This window comes from Pollicipes pollicipes, unplaced genomic scaffold (assembly GCF_011947565.3).
Source record: "Pollicipes pollicipes isolate AB1234 unplaced genomic scaffold, Ppol_2.1 Scaffold_2555;HRSCAF=2994_pilon_pilon_pilon, whole genome shotgun sequence".
Lineage (NCBI taxonomy): Eukaryota > Metazoa > Arthropoda > Thecostraca > Pollicipedomorpha > Pollicipedidae > Pollicipes > Pollicipes pollicipes.
Window position 1 is genome coordinate 24,911,571 of NW_023596136.1, and position 24,108 is coordinate 24,935,678.

General features: G+C 52.7%; 3 protein-coding genes across 3 annotated transcripts; 2 read left to right on the forward strand and 1 right to left on the reverse strand.

Moving 5' to 3' along the window:
* The first annotated feature begins 8,239 nt into the window (after positions 1 to 8,239).
* Positions 8,240 to 14,041, forward strand: LOC119105387 (transmembrane protein 147). Its single transcript, XM_037228857.1, has 5 exons — positions 8,240 to 8,372; positions 9,975 to 10,113; positions 11,940 to 12,026; positions 12,775 to 12,909; positions 13,413 to 14,041. The coding sequence occupies exons 1-5, from the start codon at positions 8,296 to 8,298 to the stop codon at positions 13,650 to 13,652; spliced, it is 678 nt and encodes a 225-aa protein (XP_037084752.1). The 5' UTR covers positions 8,240 to 8,295; the 3' UTR covers positions 13,653 to 14,041.
* Positions 14,042 to 15,264: 1,223 nt separating this feature from the next.
* On the forward strand, positions 15,265 to 20,061 carry LOC119099504 (WD repeat-containing protein 20). The gene is made up of 6 exons (XM_037222661.1): positions 15,265 to 15,725; positions 16,069 to 16,248; positions 16,625 to 17,361; positions 17,590 to 17,788; positions 19,659 to 19,682; positions 19,996 to 20,061. The coding sequence occupies exons 1-6, from the start codon at positions 15,471 to 15,473 to the stop codon at positions 20,059 to 20,061; spliced, it is 1,461 nt and encodes a 486-aa protein (XP_037078556.1). The 5' UTR covers positions 15,265 to 15,470.
* Positions 20,062 to 20,149: 88 nt separating this feature from the next.
* Ufc1 (Ubiquitin-fold modifier conjugating enzyme 1) lies at positions 20,150 to 23,972 on the reverse strand. Its single transcript, XM_037228031.1, has 4 exons — positions 23,774 to 23,972; positions 22,894 to 23,025; positions 20,683 to 20,850; positions 20,150 to 20,328 (listed from the first exon to the last, which is right to left on the reverse strand). The coding sequence occupies exons 1-4, from the start codon at positions 23,894 to 23,896 to the stop codon at positions 20,236 to 20,238; spliced, it is 516 nt and encodes a 171-aa protein (XP_037083926.1). The 5' UTR covers positions 23,897 to 23,972; the 3' UTR covers positions 20,150 to 20,235.
* Positions 23,973 to 24,108: the final 136 nt, after the last annotated feature.

A 24,108-nucleotide genomic window follows, 5' to 3' on the forward strand; every position in this document is an offset into this window, starting at 1 on the left:
GGGGACACGCACTTTACGGGGAGTTGACCGCATATGAAGCCAGTGCTTAAAAGTGCGATATAATATGGCATATATATATATATATAATATATATATATATTATATATATATGTAAACATATATATATATATATCATATATATACATATATATATATATATATATATATATATATATATATACACGTATCACACACACACACACACACACGCACACGATATATGTATGCCTAGGGAGCAGGCTTCCACGAAAACACTGTTCTGCATGCTTTGAATTGCACTGACGTTACATTAGATCTGGTGCAAACAGATGTAGCAGCAACATAACAATAAACTGTCGTGCCAGTTTTCGCGCCAGTCAGTACCAGTACCAGACAGTTAGAAACCTGTCCTTCCGACACACAAAAAACGCGGAGCGGAGCAACAGCGGCATGGATAGTCAGTCCTCGACCAAAGCTGCAGACGAGGTTAGACACAAGACGGATCCGGCAGACGCGGATCGAAGCCCGGGAGTGGGAATAGCAGCATGCTTCGGTCGCGAAGACCATGCGGAGCTCCAGCCGCCCAAGCAGGCGGCCGTGAGCGGCATGCGAGGCGCTCATGCGGAGGCCGAAGCACCACCACAAGGAAAACGCGCCATCTCCGCTCGCTATGCTTGTATTGGAACGGCGCTAGTACAGAGTAATGAGGCAGGCAGGACAGCAATGCGTATGGCTTAGTGCGAGACAAAACCGCAACGAAAGCGGTGTAGAAAGGCGAACGGTGCAGAGCGAGCGCACACCCCAGAGGTGCAGGCGGGACCTAGGACAATGAGTGAATGGCCAAGTGACGCGGGACACACGTTATGAACTATCACCGAACGTCCCTATAAAACAAAGGGCGCGTGAAAGGCATATGAATCGGCGATAATTTTGTGCACGACCTGGAAGGTCAAAGCAATGAAGCAAAATCATGATATTGTCGAACTGTCCGAGACTTCCGCTGTTATACGCCACTTGCGTGGCGATGCCTTTACCCCTACAATATCAAAACCCAATCTCACACAAGTGCCATCCTTAGGACAGCAGTGTGAGATATCGCCTTGACAACAAAAAGGGGACGACATCCCATGCGCACACTATCTGTATCCCCATCACCACTGACATACCATATAAAAAGGAACATGCTTGTCCAACCAGCCCAGAGGCGGTGTCATGCGACCTGTGCCATGGGTGTCGCCACCCTGAGCCTTGTCACGGGCCGCCGCCGGCCGCCGCTGGTCGGGGACGCTGCGGCCACCGCCACAGTCCGCTCCGCACCCGAGACTCGTCACAACCCGGGCATCAGCGCGCTGCACCGCCGCACACAGCAACGCGCGCGCGCCACCTCCGCAGCCGCACCCCAGCCGAGGCCGAGCTAGCCGTGCGGCAGTCGCGCTCGCGCGCGCGCCACCGCAGCCGCACCCCAGCCGAGGCCGAGCTAGCCGTGCGGCAGTCGCGCTCGCGCGCGCGCCACCTCCGCAGCCGCACCTCAGCCGAGACCGAGTTAGCTGTGCAGTCGTCGCGCTCGCGCTCGTGCCCGCGCCGACAGCGCATGCTCCCGCCGGCCGCGTCATGCGCCGCGTCCTCAGCTGATGTACGAGCATGAGTAGGTGAACACGACATCGGGCATGTCGACTGAGTAGCACTCACGTCTGTCGGCGGCTGGGCGCGCCGCCTCGGTCGCCGCCGGCGCCCACTCGCCCCGCTGCTCGTGGTCCGCGTGGGCCGGCGGTGCCGCTCTGGGCTGACCCCGGCCGCCGCCGGCTGCGGCCAGCGGTGGGCCGGCGCGCCGCACTCTCGGCTCGTCACTGCCAGACAGACAGGGCGAACATCAGCATGTCAATCGCAGCGGTGACAGATGAACTTTGACTTTTCGGAATAAGAGGGCGGGTCAATGAAGAGCAAGTTTTGCAAATATCTCCCTGGCATAAAATGCGATCGCGCTCAAACTTCGATGCCTTCTCGGGCATTCGCTATGCGTGTGTCGATACAAAAAGTTTCTCTCTAGCTTTTCCAGCTTCAGAACGAAAACCTTGTTTCAGAAATACTGCACGGCAAATCTGTTACTAGTTCGATAATATGCAAATATGCTACCTGTTACCAGTGACAGGAAAGAGTTGCCCCCCCCCCCCCTGATTTGAATACATATTGTAGACAATGTGAAGCAAAACTTTTCACACAGTGTGGGTAATATATCAAATTTTGTACATGGCAAATAGCATCCGTGTGTAACGACTCATGTCCACGTTCAACACGTGATGCCGGATGGCGCGTGGCGCCACGGCTGAGCGGTGGCCGACAACCGACGAATCGGGTCCAAACGGGCAGCGAGAACAAAACACAGCTAGTGACAACATCAATGTACTGAAAATTGAGCTCGGAGCATCTCCACTTAATTTTGATTTTTCTGTGCCGCATGACTGCGTAAATACGGGCATGTGAAGTTGAAATAGTTCCACTTTCGGGAAAAATCGACATTTCATCTGAGCTATTGTGCTGGCAGCACAAAACTTGCACCCATTCATGTGATCCTGCTAAGCTTAGCGCACCGTTTGTCTCCCACGAAACTCACCAAGCACGAAAATACTTTTAACCTGGAAATAGCGCAGCAGGCAATTGTATGGCCCCCCAGTTCCCTTTCTTCATTCGTGACACGTACACAAAAGGCTAACCTGGGCAAGGATGCAAACAGCAGGATCCATAATTTAAAGAGCTGCTCAAGACTCATCGCAAATAATATGGGCCCATGGTCCATCCTATCTGGAAACCATACCCAACCCAAGAAACAGCGATGGAGCGCCGTCGCCTCCAGCAGGACCCGCCCATCCCTCATACCGGGCGTCGGCCTCCTTCTGGCGGTCCCACTCGCGCTTCCAGCCTCCGTCGGCGGCACGGGCGCGCTCCAGGCGGCGCTGGTCGATTGTCTGCCGCTCCTGGCGCCAGGCGGCGTCCTCGCGCCGCTGCGGCGGCGGCGGCGCCCGGGCGCGCTCGGCCCGGCCGTCGCGCTCTGGCGGCGGCCGCTCGCGCGCCGGGTCCCGCAGGAAGTCTCGTCTGTGGCGGGCGGCGGTTGTCAGCGTCAGCGACGCGGCGGGCGCCGGGCGACGCCGAGAGCACGGCCGCCGCCAACAGCGGCCCGTCACCGGAGACACGCCGCCCAGTGGGCCTGATCAAGCCAGCCGAAGGATCTGGCAGGACCAGGCTGCAGCCGTTGGCGGCGCGAGCTCGCGCTGTTACGGGTGCGAGGAGTGCTGAAGGGGGGCGAGTCACCCGTACGCTCCCACCAGACACGGCGCACTCGCACATACATCACCACAGCCCATACACTCTGGACCAGGAAGACGGCACACACGAACAGCGCTCAGAGCGCGGGGCCGACCGTCAACGCCGACCAGCGCCCGAACAGCGCGCTCAACTGCGGCGCAGTGCGCTGCCCGAGCCATAGGTGGAGGTTCCTATTCGATTGGGGGCTACAGTTCCCCCCCCCCCCCCCGGGCAACTCTGAGAGGAGAGGGCCAATTTACGAGAGAATCATCCGTTGGCGCATTTTGAAGGCAGGCTCGATCACTAACTGCTCAGCGCGCACTTCCACCACAACTTATGTTGCGAACCTCCGCCCCTGGCTGGCGCCATCCCGACAACCGCAAGCTGCCGAGCTGCTGATCTCGCAGCGTTCTCACCCGGAGGCGGCGGGCGGCGAGCCGTGCGGCCAGGCGCGGCCGGCGCCCTCCTGCTGCGGCGACGGACTGCGCCGGTAGCGGACACACTGCGAGAGCCGCGCTCCGTCACTACCGGCCGCGCGCGCCCGCTCCCGGTCCTGCTTCACCTCCTGATGACGGACGGCGGGCGGTCGTGTCAGGGGCGGACGGCCGCAGGCGGCGGCGCCAGGGGCGGACAGAGGCAGCAGGTGGCGGTGTCAGGGGCGGACAGGGCAGCAGGTGGCGGTGTCAAGGACGGGCAGGGCAGCCGGCGGCCGTGTCAGGGGCGGACAGGGCAGCAGGCGGCCGTGTTAGGGGCGGACAGGGCAGCAGGCGGCCGTGTTAGGGGCGGACAGGGCAGCCGGCGGCCGTGTCAGGGGCGGACAGGGCAGCAGGCGGCCGTGTTAGGGGCGGACAGGGCAGCAGGCGGCCGTGTCAGAGGCGGACAGGGCGGTAGGCGGCCGTGTCAGGGGCGGACAGGACGGTAGGTGGCCGTGCCAGGGGCGGACAGGGCGGTAGGCGGCCGTGTCAGGGGCGGACAGAGTGACGCGCTGGCCTCTCGGCATAGGGACAGCGCCGTTCAGTGCCCACCGCCGGCAGCTTTCGCCGGCTCCGGTGTGCACTAGGATGTCACGGCGCTAGTGTTTTCAGCAGCAAAGTGCGTCAAGGAATATCCTAGCGTGGCAGGTACAAAAACACGGGATCCCCTGGGCCGTACCACCCGTATGGGTGAAAGGACGCACAAAGCCAACACTGTCCTCGCTGTAGCAAGGGCAATATTGAAGAGTTCGGCACAACTGCAGAATGGGCCCGGCCGTTCCCGTAATACTATTTTTGAGGGTGACCATTCTTCTCGTGCAATGCCAACTGGTCAAAGACAGTCGGCCTGTGACATAGTGAAACAAAATGTCAGTTCTAAACACGCAAACCACTGGTGCAGACCGACCAGAATTACTTATTGTTAGGAGTCAAGACATTGGCACACTTGTTCCCAAATCCAAATCATTACGACCCCCATTTATTTCCGGTATTTCTAACCAATCATCCCCCAACACATCAGATTCCAAATAATTCCCAGCTTCGTCTATAAGCAGTGTGCGATCCCTCTCTAACCGGATGGATGTATATACCTTCTCGCGCTGCTCTCGAAGCTGGTTTTGCTCGCGGATCTTCCGGATCTTGGCGTCCAGCGCCGCCTCGGCGTCCTTCTGAGAGTAATCATACAGAAAGTGAGGACCTCTGTCGGTATTCTTAACGCGCGTCGTGTTGGATGCTTTGCATGATGGGACATAATATATACCGAAATAATGACGATAGCAGAGATGACATAACAATAACGAGAAATTGGTATGTCAAAAAATGATATAACTGCAGAACAAATCATCCTATGATTCAAGTGCATCAAGTTGTCATGTACGCACAAGTCAAACCAAGTCAAATCATGTACCATAAATGTCAAACGTTTCTGAGCGCATCTACTTGAAAAACTTACATCGACGGCTAGCCTGGACTGACCGCAGAAACACTGGAGAACCACAGCAATATGAGCAGCAATGGCTGATGATGGCACAGAGCTTACCTCTCGAACTTTTGCCATGTGCATAGTGTTCGTTCTTCTTTATTTATATGGTAAATTTCTGAAACATATTCCTGATTGTTCACCACCCCAAGTGGCTGTACCAGGGACATGACAATTATAGCACATATAGCATGTCTAAACAGTGCTGTCCAGATAAGAGTGATGTTATATCCAAACAGTGTCTGTCATGATCAAGTGTACATTTTGTGAATCAACTGCCCAGTTATGTTGATACCTAAAACAGGGTGTTAGTTGGGTGAACAATAGATTTACAAGCTTTGCGAGCCAATGGTGGAACTGGTATGAATAGACACAAAGGACAGAGTTTGATCATTTGTGGTAAAATACACCATACAGGAGCCAGTACAGTTCCTTGTCCAGCATGGATTCTCTTGGTTCAGGCCACAGCGACCTGCATTCAAGACCATTTTCCAAAAATGTGATGTAGGTCTCTTCCTGGTGGATTACTGGCACACCCATGGGTGGAACAGTGCTGAGACCCTGTTGTGGACTGTGACTTGCTCATTTGCTGCATCCGAATCCCCAGAGAGGTCGCGGGAGCATGTGATCATCCGCACACATCAAATCACACTTTTGCCTACCAGATTTTATTGTCAACTTTCTTGTTGGTCAGATTGTGCTAGTCTCATGTTTTCTAAAGATCTGAAGCCAGTCTGGCTCTGCATTCATCAGGTTTTATGCAGTTAAACAATCTTACATGTTCATGGTAACCTAATGGGGATCAATGAAATTGTGGTGATATTGAATCTCACAGCAAAGCCCCTCTCCTCCTGAGCAAACAGCTCGCATGATATGCCTACCAGTACCAACCCACACATGATTTTTAAAGAATGTGTTCATTGTCTCCGAAAGCTGCATGAGCCTGTGATCAACATCTCTCCAATATTAGGCTCTAGAGGACGTGATCAACAGGCAAGGGATGATTACAAAAGTTGACAATTTTCTTACATGCAAGTAAGACCCATTTGGTTTCCAATTGCCTCCCTTACAACAAAAAATTAGAACAGGGTGATATCATCCTTAACATTATCCAAAGTGAGTGGGGAAGGTGTCAGTGCACCACCGTCATCTGACCAGTCTGCTCTTGTCAACCAAATCTCTATCATATAATCTTATCAATTAATCATAACCACCTAATTTCACAGCTAATGAGTGCATGAATCCCAGGAAGTTAAACAGATGCAGACCATTACCATTGTGACTCATGGTTTTGTCAGTTCACTGCAGTTCTCAAATGCATTATGATTTTATGCACCCAACACTTACAAACAAGCTTGCAGCTAACAACACACAGATATTGAAGGCCACATTTAAAGTCAGCGGCTTTACATTTTTTTTTACATTAAGCTGAATCTGTAGCCAGTCATTTCAAAATTTGCATACATAAAGTGTGTGTGTGGAACACTACACACAAAACTTTTAAGTGAAGAACCATTATGAAAACTGCCATAAAAACATCCAAAACATCAAAACTCTGCTCCAATGACACTGCTTCTGCAGATAGAAAAATTTGGAAAAGTTTGTGTGAATGGTGGGGATAGGTGGTTGATAAAACAATGATGGGTATGAAAGAGCCATGCTCCAAAGCAAGAAAGTTATAAGCAGACAAGGAATGTTGCATTACTGGAAGAGACAGTGCATTGGTTCAATGCAGGCAAACAATGGGTGCTGTTTGACTGGTGCACAAAAATGCCTGCCCACTATGACCTTAAAGCCTTAAGACATTTGACTGGTCACATCACAGCTGCATGTACCACAGGCCCTCTTCAATCAGATGCTATCACATGCAGTCTGTGATGGTCTGATGAGGATGGACCCAAAATGGACACCATAGGCCAAGTTCCAGCTAGTATGAAAAAGTTTGAAGGGCATGTGTGGACAGCCCCAAAGCAGTGCTATACATTGGCTGAACATACATAACCACCTGTGCCCTACAAACACAACTGCCTGAGCCCTACATTGGCTGAATGAGAACTACCCATGATGTGATGCCTGTAGGTCACCCTGCTGATTCTGCTTTTTCTGTTATCATTGGTGTTCATAATCATCAGTGCTTTTCTGATAGCAATACATGAGCACAAGTTTCAATTATCACCTTACCCACTAAGAGGACATGACAGAGTGTAGTTATGCCTATCCCATGTGGTAACATGAATGGGGATAAATGTAATGATTTATGTAATACTCTGACAGTGTATGTTTTTATGGTGCTTATGTCCCTGGAGCAGCCCAGGCAGCAGTCATTTGAACAGTCTTAGTAGATGTATCAATGTTCCCTGATGTGACACATCCATGTCTTAGAAACACACAGCCTGGAGTAATCTAGGGCTTAAACTACACAGGTTGGCATGGAGAGATAAAGAGCCATGCACAAGCTCGGATGCTAGATAAGCAGATCAATTGGAATAAATCAGTGAGATGCAATTTGGGACTTGCAACAGCGGATTACGGATAACTGGTTGCCGGCGGTACATCCAAAGGGGTAGGTAGCTAAATGCCTGCACAATTATAATTACAGCCTTAAATGAGCAAAATCAACCGCACCTCGACGAATCGAAGTCCAACTCCACCTACCTAACCCGATTTTCCAAACAATCGCCTGCTTTCCCGCTCTCGCTGCACGCCGACGCCGACGGACGCTTCGTAATTGTCACACAACGAGTAACCTGCGCCATAAGTGTCTGAAAAATACGCTTCGTCTTCCGGTGCTTAGCGACCCTACCTGGATTTTGTTTCCTGCTTGTATATCATTAATAAACCAATACATAAACTGATTCAAGCCCAAATTAATTTAGTTTAATCAATTTTTTTTTGAAAAATATTAACCATTATTTCATTTTAAAACACTTATATCACTTTTAGAAACTCTTTCAAGAAGTATAAGTACAAATAGTTAAACAGAATTACATCAAGGCCGCAGCTTTTACCGGCGGTCTGCAATCGCTGTGTGGAGAGCCGCGCTTTTTTTGGCGTTGTTTCGTAATGACGTTCTATCATTTTATTAACTGTTTTGCTTTGGCATATGTGCCACACTTTTTCACGTATAAATATTCAAAGCTGTAAGTATAGTCAGCGTGCAGCAGAGACTTGTTTTGGAGAATGGGAAGTGGCACCCAGTTTGTGATGACATTTTGAGGTTTGGGTGTGCGGTGACTGAATGATTAAGGTCATGTAGTGTCTTTAAAGCCAGGATTTGTAAGCATACCTCGGCAACCATTACACTCACACATCAGCATTACCTAGTGTTGCAGCTCTTCCTTATTTTGTGGTTTGTTCCGAATGCATTTGCATAGATGCCTTTGGATTCAGAGAGCCTTCCAAGAAAAAATGGTGTAGGTGTACTTTGCTGCCTAATGCTAGATAAAATCATTGTGCACCATTTGTTGTGTTTAAGGTGAAACATATCGTAAATAATCTCAAAGCAGGTAGAATCATGCTCCTACCTTCAAATTTTAATAAATATGATAGCGAGCTCCCTAGCGCCGCACGCACCACACCGCCTCGACTCCCCAGTGCCGTTTCTGCATTGTTTTATAATTACAATATTTCTGCTTATCAAGAACCATGAAAAGTGTAGGGGACCAAGGTAACAATAATAATGCAATGAAAATTGTTTCTTATCGCGTTTAGGTACGCTTATGAAACACACAGGCCAGAATAGTCCAGAACACAGCCTAAACTAGCCTGAACTTGTCTGACCTAACCTAACCTAACCTAACCTAACCTAACCTAACCTAACTTAACCTAACCTAACCTCCCCACCCTACATCCCCTTCAACCCAGCATCCCATTGGCATCCATGTTCCATGCCATATATAGGTACCCTATAGTGAGCTTTTATTTAGCCACCATATTCTCATTTTGCTTTACATTCCCCACCTATCCCTCTGCAACCCATCATCTGGTTGGCATTGAGGATCAAATTTCATGGATTCTTGTTACCGTGGCCTGGTACATTTTTATGGTTCTTGGTGCTGCTTGATGCGCAGTAATGTTGTGACCACTCGCAGTAATGGTGCCAGTGTCACGGCTGCTGTGTGTTTGCAGCGGTCAGATGTTTGGTGTCATAATTAGTTAAGTTCCAAGGTAAGAGTGTAGATGACCTGTTTTACAATTAATTATGATATGTTTTGCCTTAAAAACAATGATTGATGTACAATGCTCTTTTGCAACAGGAGGTAGGAAAGTACGCCCTGACCGGAAAGCTGGCTTCATATCCACTTAACCTGCCTCTGAAGTTTTGTGACCATAATCAGTATATAGTTTCATCTTGGCTATTTCACCTGGCTGGACTGCAGAAAGTTTGGCATGCAATGTTATGATGCTAAACCTGGGTTCACCCTTATTGGCCAGTTGCATGCTGATAATTTCATGTTATTTATGCCAGTTGAAGCACTGACTCTGGAGCCTGTACTCACAATCACTGTGTGGGGAGAATAGTATCTCTTCTGCAGACCACAGAGGCATGCTGGTAGCATTTGGTTATACAATGCCTTGAAGAATGCCCCATGCCCTTATGTTTGGCTCAGATTATGTGGAAGATATCACAGTAAGGGTGGTGAGATTCAAAGAGAATATTTTACCATTGTTTTAATGTATTTTAGAGACCAAAATATCGTAACTTATGTAACATCTTTACAATAAGATATTCTGTGTTTCAGCTCAGAGTATGGAGCATTTTGGAAATGTGTTCAAGCAGGCTCAACATATGTGTTTGTCCAGCTGTGCAAGATGGTCCTTCTGGCTACATTCTTTCCTGCTGCAGAAAGCACATCTGAGCAGGGAGTGGACTTCATAGCAGTAAGTGTGACAGCTGTGTGTTGTCTCATAGTATATGTTAGGCATGGATTGGGTCCAAAGGTATCCAACTGGCTCGTCACCTTCATCTGATGAGTCTGGCTCCATGCTCTTAACCAAATATGTTAGAACTATGGAAATCCACGAGTCAGATCCATCTAATTATGAAAACTAAAGTTTTAGGTCTGATGGAGCTTGAGCCAGCTTAATGCAGATTCCAGTCTCCGTGGCAGCCCACAGCTAGTGATCGAGGATGGTACCTGTGATCACACAGTGTGAGAAGGCCAGTGCGGTCCCTGCTCCACTGGCGTGGATAGCCAGCCTCGCGGGGCGACCGCCGCCGCCGTCGCCTGCAACAAGGAAGCCGGGCCAGGCCAACAGTGTGCGCTAGTTACCGCCGGGCCTCAGCGTTCCAGAGACGGCAGGGGCGGTGCGCCACTCCCGCCGCCCGGCCGCAGTGCGCTGCCTTTGCCGAGGCGGGTGGGTCGGCGGCCGGCGGCGTCCCGAGCGGCGGGGACTGGGCGGTCATGGAACGGCCGGATGGAAGGCAGCATAAGCCGCGGAGCCTGGCCGGCAGGCTCTGCCCCAGCGGCCAGGTCAGGATGGTACCTCTCCGCTTGGCTCGGTCCTCGCCGCCCTGCAGCAGCCTGATCTTAGCGACGAGGCTGTCGTGATCAGCACCGACAGCTGGTGGGCGCTGGCGGTGCTCTGTGGGAGGGGGGGGATGCAGACCTTCGTGCAGAGTCATCCCGCTGGAAGGTGCGGCATCGCCCGCAGGTAACGGTCGCTGAGTCCACTTCCATTGGGCGCTGTCGCACTGCGACCTGCCCGGCAGTGAATGACAGAGCCGACTCCCGGGCCATGGAGAGGTCGGCTTCCTGAAGCGACGCCACGGCCGATGCCTGCGTCATCCGCCGCGCTGCGGCCAGGGCGGCGAGAGTCCAGAGCATCAGGGGCTGGCCAGCCGGATCGGCCTGAAGCCGTCCCGGGACTGCCAGCGGTGTGGCAGCCCCAGCTGCCGGGCTAATGCTCCATCCACCGGGAGGAGGTGACACCCAGAGACATGCGCTCCGTCGGTGTCCGGTCCTCAGGGGTCACCGACATCATCTGCCGGGACGATCTGCACGAGCATGGAGGTGTCGAGCGGCAGTGGGGTGGCGCCCCTGGCGGCCGCCGCCGTCTCCCCAGAGCCGGCCGGCTACGCCTACATGGGCGGTGGGGGGGGGGGGGGGGGGGGGGCAACTACGCAACAACGACAACCAGCATACCCCGAAGCCGAGTGGCCTTCTGCCGGGAACTCCGGCAGCCCCTGGCCCCGCAGGGGAACGTGGCCGTCAGTTGTGGGCGCTGGTGGACCTTAGCAGCCGGGCGCTCCAGACGGCCAAGCAGGCAGCGGCCGTCTCTGAGATGAGAGATGGCAAACCGCCGTCGCGTGGTGGCCGGCGAGGCTAGCAGTTCGCCGTTTTGGCCGCCGAGCTGTGAGGCATTCTACGTGTGGTCCCCGCCGCCGGGTATCGGCAAGCTGTGGTGCCATCTGTCGCCGGCGGCCGGTACTGTAGGTTTAATTTTCGTCCCAGAATCTGGCCAGACTAAACCCATGCCTGCCGGTATCCCACCCGGACAAGTTGCTTTGTGCTTACCGGTATTGGTTGGAAACACACAGACTCGGTTGAAAGAGTTGCTTTTGCTGCAATCAGATAAACACCAAAGTCATGCCGACCACTTAAACAGTACTGCTCTAAACTAAATAACTATCTTGTTCAAAATGCGTACAACCCACTAGCCATGTAAGACGTGCGAGTCACCAACAAGTTCTCCGGCGCCGACAGGAGCTTCTGAAGACCTCGGTCGACATCGGCGATCTACTCGGCATTCACCTGGTGATGTCCCGGGTGGCAGCCCGGGGCGATGTCAAGGTCAGACGCCGAAGGGAACATGACGCCATCGTGCCTGCCATGTTTTGCCGGACCCCTCTCCGGGTCAGATGTTTGGTGGTTAGCTTGGTGTCGAGAGGTGTCGATTTGAGAGGCGCCGTGGTGGTGCTCTGTAGGAAAAGGCTTTGCGGAACTGCTGAGCTAAATTCAAAGTTTTTTGTGATCGTATAGTGGCGGAAGTGGTGCCAAGAATGTTTTGTCTTAGCCAGCCAGCCATTTATGCCCTGTTGGGTTGAGTTGTTTCTGTATTATGCAGCATGAAGTTTCGTTTGTGGGTGCAGGAGAGTCACAGACAATGGGATTGCTGTATTTGCTTGCTGTTACTTTTTATATGTTACGGTAGATGCGCATCAAAGGTACATCCCTGCGCCCCATCCTTCAAGACCTAGCTGTATTTTTTTCTTTTTTAGCACCCTAGATGGACTCGTGACAAAACGTAAACAGGAGCCTATATTTTAGATAGAACGAGTCAGTGAGCTGTATCTCCATGCAGCAGATATCTAAACACGTCGGATTTCGCTGCTCTTCGGTCTTGTTATGGGCTACCCTGGCGGCGCTGCACGCGGCCGTTACTCGTGACAGCGGTCTCCATGCTCGGCTCACGCCGTGTTAGTGTTTCTCTGCTCTCTCTGTCTGAGTATAGTGAGTGATAAGAGTGTAGTGAGTATAGGGTGTAAGAGTGCAGTGACAATACTGTCAACGACCGTTCGGGTGCTGCGCCTGTTGCCAGGTGTTGGTGGCTGGTGTCGGCTGGGCGACGGCTGAGCTGCTGCTGACCCGTGTGCTGCCGCTCTGGGTCGGCGCGCGCGGCATTGAGTTCAGCTGGCGCTACCTGCAGATGAGTCTGGACGCCAACATCAGCCTCGTACGTCGCAAGGGAGGCCACGCTGAGAGACGGAGCTAGTGCGAGCCGAACCCAGCTGGTTGTCGCCGAGCTGGTGGTCAATTTTCGGGATCGGTCAGCCTGCTGTTTAATCTGTGGATTATTCCACTTACGGACTGAGACGTGTAGGGAATACTTTTTCACTATGGGTGCCCTTTTATTAAACGGCTAGAACGTTTAGGTGGAATTTTGTCAAAGTACGAGCAATGTTGTTAGGTGGCCCGATTCTCAAGGACACGGCTGGGATATCCCGCGACGTTGCCCGCCCGTAGGATCCCGTGAATTCCGATGCCCGCGAGATTCCCGTGACATCGCTGTCCACGAGATCCCGTGGATTCCCCTCCCCGCGAGACTCCCGTGACGCTCCGCCCACGAGATCCTGTGTAGTATCCTGCCCGCGAGATTTCCGTGACGTCCCTCCCGGCGAGATCCCCGATGACGGTCATTGCCGCCGCCGGTTCGGTGACGGTCGTCGCCGCCGCCAGGTACACCACCTGTCCGTGTCGGCGCTGGTCTGGCTGTGGTCTCGGCACGACCTGGCGCGCTCGTTCCTGCCGCTGGTGGCCGCCCTGCTGGTGGTGTCGGTGCTGCAGCCGCCTCTGCTGCACCTGGCCGCTGCTGCCGGACTGGCGCCCTCCCTCCGGCTGCTGGCGCGCGCCGCCATGGAGACGGTCGTGGCCGCCGTCACACTGCAGCTGTTCTCCGGCTTGCTGCGCCAGGCATAGAGCGCGACGGTGGCGCCTCTGGTGGCGGCCCGACGCGGCGGGAGCTCTGTGGGCGACGGTGGCGCCTCTGGCGGCGTTTTGCCGCGTGACGCGTGATGCGCGACAGGTCGTCTGTGTGATGCGGTCCTTTAATGGCACTGCCCCTTGATGTGACCTGTCAGTGTCGTGCCATCGTCGCAGTTGGGGGGTTAAGGCGCGATATGACCAGAACAGTCGGCACACCTTAGGACCCTTACCACCACCATCACCTGGTCGGGGTTGGGGTTGTCGCCGCTCCTTACGTCCGGGCGTCGGGTGGTTCGCGCTGATGTCGTGGTTCGCGCCCATCGTCGTGACCGCTGTTGCATTGGAGTTATGTTATAGTCCGTGCAGAATAAATGTGTTGCGTATATTCTGGTTTGGTTTTTGCATGCTTATGACCATCGGTATCTTTGTTGTAATTACATGTTAGTCATACATGTATAACCAGTCAGTAAATTCACAGCACAATTTGAAAATTGTGAGCGCGGTCAGGAGGGCCAGTGGAAATGGTGCATCAGTTGTACTTGTGATGCGGTGAAAGGATCAGTAATGATCTGCTGGGTCACTGAAGTCTTGCTTGAATGAAGGATCCACATAAATGGTATGTAAGTTTTTAAAAGGCTGTTTTGTTTGGTGTGTGTAATTAAATACACTCCTTTGCATGTTGAAGTGTATGCCTCTGGTCATTCTGATCAGGACCCCCTCGTGGGGTTGTGGCATTTCCTGTGCTTTTCATGGGTCTGCCTTGGGAGCTTCTGGGCGCTCGTGGCGATCAATATGGTCTCATGCTGTCATCTAGTGAACCTATGGGCCATATATCGTCTCGTGCGTGCCTAAAGGGCTCCTCTCTGGTGGGTTGGAATGTTTGCCGTAGCACCTCGGGCGTATGGGCGGTACGATGGAACATCCTGCTGCAATGGCGGGAGGGGGGGGGGGGGGGGCAATGGACGTGTTTGACGTTCTTACAGGGGTGAAGCGGTTCGTTTTCTTCCCTGTTGGTGCCACCTGTATTCACAGGATTGGAACGCAAGTAAGGGCTTCTTGAACTTGAAAATCTGCAGGATTCCGAGGAATGTAGTGGGCGCTCTCAATGTCAGACCCTGTTCGTGGGTTCGCTGCGCGAGGCATTGTCGACAGTGATAGGGCATTGCGCACAGTGATGTCAAGGGAGGATCCAAGCGCCTCAAACGGGCCATATCGCCTCCAACATGTCCTGCGGGTGGTAAAAATGTGACGGGTTTCCGGACTTAAAAGAAAATCAATCCAGCTTATACTGGATGATTATTTTAGAATAGCCATGTGGGTAACAGATGACTCCAAATACCTTTTCGCCACCAGAAAAAATTGTTACCCCTCTGGTTTGACCGTGCTTACCGCTCCCCACCCAGACGTCATTACTGGACCTGCCATTGAGTGCCACTGACCTGAGGATTGAGGAAAGTCACTTTCCAACATTAGCGGTGAACATTAGTTCATGCTGCTGTATTCAAGAACCCTGCATTTACCTACCTCGATTTAGTTGCATCGCTGTGAGACAAATATGACGCACTTGCCTTTGCCTTGAAGCTATCAAACCAACCTGAGTCGGACGCATTTAACAAGCGAGTTCTCGCGAAGAAAGTGGGATTCGAGGCGGCGGCAAGTTTCCTGAAGAGCTAGGACGTTCTTACGGAAATCAGTGAATAAGTGCTAAATTTCCCGAGCTTTGGATGCTTCATTTTGGGAGAAATGAGACTACTTAAGAGCATGTAATGACTATTGAAAATCATCATTCATATTTTGTTTTGTTGAAATACTATGGCTAACTCGTTAGAAAATGGCGTAAAAGAAGAACCTAAGACACAGTTCTCTGCCCGGGAAGGAACCTACCGGTTGATGTCTCACTCAGATTACTCTCGGCCAAACAGAGTTGGCTATAGCAGTGCTGGGCATGCAAACACTCCTGTTCGTGTTTCATTTGCAACGGTGCAAGAGCAGTCTGGCACTAGTGAACGAATATGCTTTAATCATGGAAGAGAGTTATATTTATATGTGTATAGGGGCATTAAAAAGGTGAGGACTGAGTGAAGGAGATGAACTTATGCAAAGATGGTGCATTATATTGCAGCAGCCTGTACCATTGCCATGCTGATTATGTAGCATGTTAGTCTGCTGTGTAATGGCCACCAGCTTAAAAACAGCACACTCTTTTTCACCATGGCTGTGTTCACCCAAAGTTTTCAAGATTTATTGTTGTTAGTAATCAAAGTTTGGGCACTGCATGATTTGCACTATTGATTAGGGAAGTGGGTGTTGCAATTACTGTTAAGAAATGTGAACTGGAAATGCCAGTGCCAGGAATTGGTGTCATAATATTTTCCCACTGTATGTTAACTGTGTGTCCACTACAATGCAGGCGGCAGATCTGACAAAGCCAATTGACAAGCGGGTGTACAAGAGCACGAGTCCTACATGTCATGACTTCCGACCAGATGCTAGTGCTGCTGAAAGCCTCTCACTACTGGTTGGCTTTACTGGGGGGCAGGTGCAGCTCATTGACCCTCTTCACAAGGACACCAAGATCTTCAATGATGAGGTGAGAGGTGATTGTAGTGGAGTCAGTTGCCATGTAGAGTAGAGATTCAAGGCTGGGCAGAAAGCACAGACTTGTCATATGGTCTGTCATTTCATGCATACTGGCCTTGGCAATGCCTCACCACCTGCGTTGCTATTTCTCTAAGTAAAACAGGGAGGCTTTGGAGATCATGGTACTGGTGGCCAAGAACTGGTATTGTAACTGATTGTGTAACAACCAACCAGTTCCTTGCTTAACTGGTTGGTTGCAATGCTCATGGTCTGGCTGGCTGCTAAAACACTCATATTTTATTTTTGTTCAGCCACATGACATGTTTCCAGCTCAGCTGTTCGTCAATGTGAGCCTGACGCTGTGCCGTTGTCCGCCGTGTCCGCAGCAGCTGATCGAGAAGACGAAGGTGACGTGCGTGCGTTGGCTGCCCAACACGCCGCACCAGTTCCTCGCCTCGCACGCCAGCGGCCAGCTGTACCTGTACTCGGAGCGGCTGCCGTGCGGCCCGGCCGCACCCACCTACCAGACGTTCAAGCAGGGCGACGGCTTCACTGTGTACACGTGCAAGGCGCGCAGCACGCGCAACCCGCTGTACCGCTGGGCCGTGGGCGAGGGCGCCGTCAACCGGTTCGCGTTCTCGCCGTGCGGCCGCCACCTGGCCACTGTGTCGCAGGACGGGTGCCTGCGCGTTTTCCGCTACGACAGCATGGAGCTGGCCGGCGTGGCGCGCAGCTACTTCGGCGCGCTGACGTGCGTGGCGTGGTCGCCGGACGGCCGGTACGTGGCGGCCGGCGGCGAGGACGACCTGCTCACCGTCTGGAGCCTGGCTGAGCGGCGCGTGGTGGCGCGCGGCCGCGGCCATCGCTCCTGGGTGGCCGACGTGGCGTTCGACCCGTACACGACCGTGGTGGACGGCGGCGGCACGGGCGACCTGCCGCCCGCCGCCAACGGCAACGGCAACGGCTACTGCTCGGACCAGGGCAGCGGCGGCTCGGCGTCGCCGCCGCCGCTCGTCTCCTACCGGATCGGGTCTGTGGGCCAGGACACGCAGCTCTGTCTTTGGGACCTGACGGACGACGTTCTGCGCCGGCCGTACGGCAAGAGCCGCGCCAGCGTGGCGCTGTCGGCCGCCGCGCCGCCGCCCGCCGCCGACCCGGCCGCGCCCTCCTCCGGCGGCGGCGGCTCGCTCTCGGCGCGTCTTTCCTCGCTGGGCCTCGGCGGCGGCGGCGGCGGCGGCGGTGAGCAGCGGCGCGATCCCGGCCGCCGGCTCGGCCTGCTGCTTGGCGGGCACCGCGCGGAGAAGGCGGCGAGCCGCGCCAGCTCGGGTGGCAGCGGCGGCGGCGGCGCGGCGGCGCGCCGCGACCTGCACCGGCTGATCGGCACGCCCGGCTGCCCCCGGCTGACCGACTGTCCGATCCTGGAGCCGCACGTCAGCTGCCGCGTCTCGCACGAGCGGCTCAGCTCCATCACCTTCCGCGAGCACTGCCTGGTGACGGGCTGCAGCGACGGCTACGTCAGCACCTGGGCCCGGCCCGGGGCGACCACGGCGGTGAGTACACGCGTCGCGCGCCATCCTGCGGTGCCTGCTCCCCGCCCGCCGGCTCGAAAGGTCGCGTCATGAGCGTCATGTTCGGGACGGCTGGCGTAGGAGGATCACATTCGAGGTACGGGGATAGATGCCACGTTGGTGACATGATGACGTGATTTTATACGGCTGTTTGTGACGTGGGTGTAGTTAGCATACGGGTGGCAGCAGCCTGCTTATTTTTCCATAATGGCGAATTTAAATTGCATTCGGTAAAAATATTTGGGAAGCATACCAGAAGGGTCACGGGTGCGGTTGATTTATACCATAATTTGCTCGACTGCATGTTGAGATAGTTCGAAAAACGAGATATCACATCGACTGTAATAGCTGCGCTGCAGTCCCGAGTCTTCCTATCTATCCAAACGAAAGGTCAACGATTTCAGTAACTGTGCCTCATTCCGAACCTTTATTAAGCTGGCCATGACTGTTCCAGAGGTGCAGCCAGAGGACGAGCGCACCTCCCCGTAGGCTCGCGTCCTGTATTTACTTAAACCCATAGATGAAGCCTTCTGGTTTTGTGAGCGCACACTGAGCCCCCCCCCCCCCCTCCCAAAGAAAATTCTGACTTCACTGCTGCCTGTGCGTAGTCAGTGCATTGACAATATCCTCAAGCTAGCTGTTTGTCAGTTAATCCTGCCAGGCAGTTCCGCAGAACCGGATGTCGCGTTGCATCCTGGAAAACCGGACAGATAGTCGAATGTCATCCTGGTTCACGAGGTCGCATCAGTCGAGAGAAGGGCGTCTGTTGAGTTGGCACCGACGGGCCGTTGGTCCCGTCATGTTTTATGCAGGGACTGTCGCAGGCGCGACCCCGTGGTATACATGCATACAACACCGCTTAGCATGTCGAGGAAGGGGATAAATACGCGCTTGACGTTTGGACGATCGACTGGCCGTTCGTGTCGGTTGGTGCCGGACTTGCCAGAGCGGCGAGCAGTTGCATATTGTAAGACGCCTGCCGTGACCCGCAAAGGGTGTGAATCAGGGTGGACCGTTTCATAATGCATCTGTGCAAGCCGTACAAGTCGCTCTTTATTTATGGTGCAGTCATGAATTAATTAACAGTTTAGGTTGTGCGCTCTGTGACTGAATGGCAATGTTACTACGTCCATACGGCGCCGGTAAGGCGGCTTCTGTTGCTGGCGCCCCCCCCCCCCCCCCTCCCTGGTTCTTGTTACCGGTGGATTTCCTGCGCGCTCACAGCGTGACGTGCCCACGCGTATGCGGACGGGCATTTTCCTATCATGCTACGCTCTGTGTTCATGTCATATGATGTGGCCCCGTTGAATTCCGAACTGAATCATGATCGCACTAGCGCGTTTTCGCGTTACAATTTTGACCTTCAAGGATGATCTCATCTGGCTGACGCAACAGACCGGCCTGTGCCCATTATTCAGCATGGCACAGTTCAGTCATCTGGGTGGACATTTATTCATGCCGTGACACTTCTGTCTGGTGGTTCACTGCTTGCTGCGTCTTCCCTCGTATCAGGAATGACCAGTCAGCATCCAGCCAGATGGCGGTCAATCCAGAATCTAGGCTCCTCGGGCGATTCAAATCTCGGGGGGGGGGGGGGGCAAGGCAGAGTGCGATGGCACGGGGTCAAAGAGCAACAGATTAGCAGGGTGGGATCGCTGACACCCATCTGGGCGAATTGAGCCGTGCTGGCGCCATCTCCCCGCCACTGTGAGTTTTGCTTGCGTCATGTTCGAGTGTCGTACCTCCCACATGTCAAGCGTGGTCACATTGCGCCGCGCGCGGTCACCACACCCGTGTGACCGCCTGCCGCCGCCGGCTGTGGCGGCCGTGCTGACCCGCGCACTGTCCTCAGGTCGGTTGTCAGGTCACCAGTCCGGCGGCGGCGCACCCGAGCGGCGCCAACGGCAGCGGCACGGTGGTATAGCCAGCCGCGGCGCCCGCCACCAACTGTGATAGCGCGCGCCGCCGCCGCCTAGTCAGCCCACCAGCGCCGGCCGCCCGCCCGCCACCCGCTCCGGTAGATAGCGCTGCGAGCGCGCCTGGCCCGAGGCGCGGCCACTCGGCCGCCGCCGGGCACGCCGGGAGCGGCCGCGCGCCGGCCGGTGTCATTCCGCTGCAGACCGGCGGGCATTTGTAAGAAGAGTGCACGACTTTCAGGCGCGTGTTAGCGCCGCGTCGCTGCGGCAGAGGGCGATGCGTGGTGGCGAAGTCGGAACACGCGGCGGAACGGCGAGGCCACGGACGAGACGGCGTGAGCGTTGATATTACGCTGCGCGGTACACGCGTGGTCGTGAGACCGTACCCGCGTAGTCGCGACCGAAGATGGTTCAAATTGCAACTCACTTGAGGTAAATAAAATATATTCAGCTTTAAGAACGCGAATGTGTGTGTCGAGGGTGGGCGTCACGAGAAGTCGCCGGCGAAGCTTGTCACGAGGCGGCGGCGCCGTCGCTCTTCTCCTTGTACTGGACGACGCCCTTCTGGATCATCTCTGGAATCTCCACCGCCAACCAGGGTCCCAGCTGCAGGCAGAGGTCGGCCATCGGTCAGCGTCAGGGGTGGCAGGGTCGGGCCGATCGGCGCCCACGGCCACCCATGTGCGCTGAGCCAGCCGGCGGCGCAGACTTGTCCGCGAACTCCTCGCAGAAAGTACGGGAAAACTGGTGAGAGGTGTACTGGGTTGGGCCACAGCTGCCCTAGCAGAAAACACCAAACTTGACCATAGCAGTCCCGCACGAATGGATGGATTTCCTTGAAACTGGCGTTCAGATCAATCAGGCGAAGTTGAGATGTCACGGGATAATGCGACGAAAGCACCGAGCAACCAACATCGCCGTAATGCGCCATTGCGCTCGGTAGCGGTGTTGCCAACCTACCCCCAGGGCCATGGCGTGGGCAATGCCAAACTTTGGCACATTCCTTCCCCACAGCGGTTTGAAGTGATCACTGAGGCAGATCTTGCCACCCCGATACATCTTTGCAGTCTTCCCATCGAGCTCGGGAAGGGCAATTTCCGGCGATGTGGCTGGATACGTGACGGGGATCTGTAGATCAACGAGATGTCATGTTAATGTTACACAACAAGTGTCCCAAACAAACACCACAAAAGCACTGACAAACCGTATACATAAAATGCACGCTGATATCCTTGTAATATAGCATGTTCTAAGCATTGCGCTAGGCAGCGGCACGGGGGACGTCATGCTCTGAAGGAGCAAACGGACAGCCGAGTCAGAAAAAGTGTGGGTCGACGTGTGCCAACTGTTATCCGCTATCGTACGCCAGGCACGGATCCGCCCACTCTGATACATAGCTTCAGGGAATGCTGCCGGATCGAATAGCGGGAGCTAATGGAAGGGTGCAAGGAAGCGCAGTCAAGGCGAATGTGCTGCCGACACGTGAACAAGTGATCCCAAAACCACCACTGTCACTGTGCGCCTGTCTGATCGACAGGAAAGCGGCCGTCACATTTCACGAACCCAATCTCCAATACAATACGCTGTGGTCTCAACCGAGGCATTAGACCGGAAAAGTCAACCTGCACTCAGGCGGCCTTTTTAGATGGCCTACTCTCTGACGGGCTTTTTAGGCGGCCTACACTTTGACGGCTTTTTTAGATGGCCTACACTCAGAAACTCTACTTGCAGCAGGCCTCCTTCCAGCAATCCTGTGCTCAGAGGGCGTACCTCTGAGAGCACAAAGTACAGGGATTATGCTAAGAAAGCCTGCCTGCTGAATCCCTGTCCTCAGAAAGTGTACCTGCTGAACTCTTGCCCTCAGAGGGCTTAAGCGCACAAGGCGTGTGAGATCAGAAGTTGGGGTAGCATCGAGCTTTTTTAGGGGGCCACTTTCCATGTTGCGCCTCACACATACTGCAAAACATCCAGCTAATGTTGACGGGATGCGCCATACCTCTCCCCCTCCCCCTCCCGTGGCACAGCCCATACAACTCAGCCTTAAGAGCACCTTTTTTGTACAAGGAGACCTTCGGAGCAGAATCATCGAGTCAGTAGAAGCCCAGCATATATTGGTACAAGGAGGTAGGTCCCTCTGAACACAAGCATCGCACAAGCAGGCCTTCTGAGAGCAGGTCTCCTAAATGTGTGCCTTTTAGACATGGGTCATTTGAGAATGGATTCATCATCTTGTGAACTTCATCCATTGTGAACAAAGGCACTTCAGAACAAAACCTTCTGAATGTTTGTCCTCTAAAATAGACACCTTACAAAAGGGCTAGCTTAACTAGGCCCAAAATTTGGCCTTCTGAGCACAGCCCTCTGAAAAATAGGTCATCTCAAACTGTGCTTTTTGAATATATACATTCTAAATGCATGCCATCTAAACCCCGGCCTCTGGAACAAAACCCTCCTAAAGACTTTCAAGAAGACTTCTTCAGTAAACTTATGAGACATAGCCATGCTTTTTATATTAACTGACACCCCAAAAATATCTGAATTTTTCAAATTTATGCTTACAGATGGTAAAGCATTGGCTTCTTCAAATTTGTAAAGATTGTTACTGAAAATTGCCAAGCCTAATCAGAATTAGAGGCAAGGACTTTCAAGCGATGCAATTGGTGAATCAGCAAGTGAATGTTCCATAAGTGAACCTGCACCTGTTAACTGTTGGAGAAAGGTGTCAGCTTTGAAATGTTTCCTACACATCAATTGTTCCAGTTTCAAATGTCTACCTCATCAGATGACAACTCACCTACAAATGAGAACTCTGTTACTGCCTGCCTCTCATCCTATTTAGCACAAGTCATTCAAAGGAGCAGCCAATGGGGAAGGGGGAGGGGCAGAGGTCTGGTCCATCCCTAGGCCCAGATTTTTTGTTTTGTTTTGATTTTAGCACAGGATTGTTCCTGACAGAAAGTTGAGTATATGCATTATGAGATATCATAAAGTCATTCCCCCTAAAAATAATGGCTGTACCTTATAAGTCATACTCTCATCTTCAATATACATGTGCTAGATGGAACAAATGCTGATATTCCTTGAAGTCATCACTGTCACTTCTCATTGCTCACAAAGTGAAACCACATCATCCTGAAAGATCACAAAACATTTGCTGCTATTCATACTCACATCAAATTCAACATCAAATTCATACTTCAGAAGCTCATGAACAAACCAACACTTCCCAAACCATCTTGTGCCTTCTTTGTTGGATTCTAATCTGAACCAGTCATTGTCTTGCTCCTTGTTATTTTGCACATACTGAAACAGAAAATAGGGTCATTCCTATTAGCATTTCACAAGTTTGGTAACAATGAGGGTGCTACACAAAGGCTCAGTCAGTATTCAAACATGCAGCTGTCCACATCTCTGTGCATAAGAAAGTAGGGAATCCTCATTTTTAACATAATAATTTCATCACATAAGTAAAATTAATGCACTCAGCCTTCTGTTTACATGCACCAAACTTGGCCAGATAGAATTAAGCTGAATTTTTGATCATCTTTTAGCAAGAATGTTTCATCAAAATTGTTGCCCAAAATTGCTTCTACACTATAATCTCTGTAACATTGGCCTTCTATATGCTGAAATTGGAGGTGAACATGCACCCACCTCCGAGGACTTGGATTTGCACTGTGCATACCCTGAAAATGTTGCCATGCCACTGCTACTCAGCACATGTTCAGTATTACATGCATTACTTTGCAGGCTGACCAGGAAGAATTGGTTACATTATGCTATCTTGCAAGACATAGATATATCTTCAATATTCATCATATCAAAGCTGTGCCCATGATCACAAGTGCACAACACTGTTACCTAACTCTGAGCTTATCACAACATTCTCTATATCTAATACATTTCATCACATGCACACACAACGCATCGGCCAGCCGGTCCACTGCCAATGAAAATCCCTATTGCAAGCTTGGCACCCAAATTTCCAGCAGAAAATAACTTTAACCAAACCATATGGCTAGGCACGACTCCGTAGCGTAACTCCACTAACCTTGATCAGAGCTTGGTATTCCTCCTTTAGCCTTGTCACCCAAAGATCTTTGTCCCTGGGACCAGCTTTAGTTTTCAACAAGGGAATGGCACTTAACGCCTTCTTTGTATTCGCGTCCACCATCGCTATATCAATATTATTGAGCGCCCCGCCTCCCACCAGCCAAAAACCTCACACAATTGGAGTAAGATCGCTCAGGGCGTCCAAAGCATTAGAGGTAATGACTAACGAAGGAAAAATTTCATTACGTAGCCCTGTAAAGAGTAAACGTATTTAATACAACCAGATATGATTGGTAACATCTGTCAATGATATTCCATTACTTAAGAATTAAA

Excerpts from the sequence above, each read along its gene's own strand:
- LOC119099504 (XM_037222661.1), top strand. The coding sequence starts at position 15,471 with ATGGCTAACTCGTTAGAAAATGGCGTAAAAGAAGAACCTAAGACACAG. Across the intron at positions 17,362-17,589 it reads AGCCGCGCCAGCGTGGCGCT|GGCGCGCCGCGACCTGCACC; the intron begins GTCGGCCGCCGC and ends CGGCGGCGCGGC. Across the intron at positions 17,789-19,658 it reads GGCCCGGGGCGACCACGGCG|GTCGGTTGTCAGGTCACCAG; the intron begins GTGAGTACACGC and ends CACTGTCCTCAG.
- LOC119105387 (XM_037228857.1), top strand. The coding sequence starts at position 8,296 with ATGACGTTCTATCATTTTATTAACTGTTTTGCTTTGGCATATGTGCCA. Across the intron at positions 8,373-9,974 it reads ACGTATAAATATTCAAAGCT|CTCAGAGTATGGAGCATTTT; the intron begins GTAAGTATAGTC and ends TCTGTGTTTCAG. Across the intron at positions 10,114-11,939 it reads AGGGAGTGGACTTCATAGCA|GAGCTTCTGAAGACCTCGGT; the intron begins GTAAGTGTGACA and ends CGGCGCCGACAG.
- Ufc1 (XM_037228031.1), bottom strand. The coding sequence starts at position 23,896 with ATGGTGGACGCGAATACAAAGAAGGCGTTAAGTGCCATTCCCTTGTTG. Across the intron at positions 23,026-23,773 it reads AATACCAAGCTCTGATCAAG|TATGTGCAAAATAACAAGGA; the intron begins GTTAGTGGAGTT and ends TTTCTGTTTCAG. Across the intron at positions 20,851-22,893 it reads AATTTGATGTTGAATTTGAT|ATCCCCGTCACGTATCCAGC; the intron begins GTGAGTATGAAT and ends GTTGATCTACAG.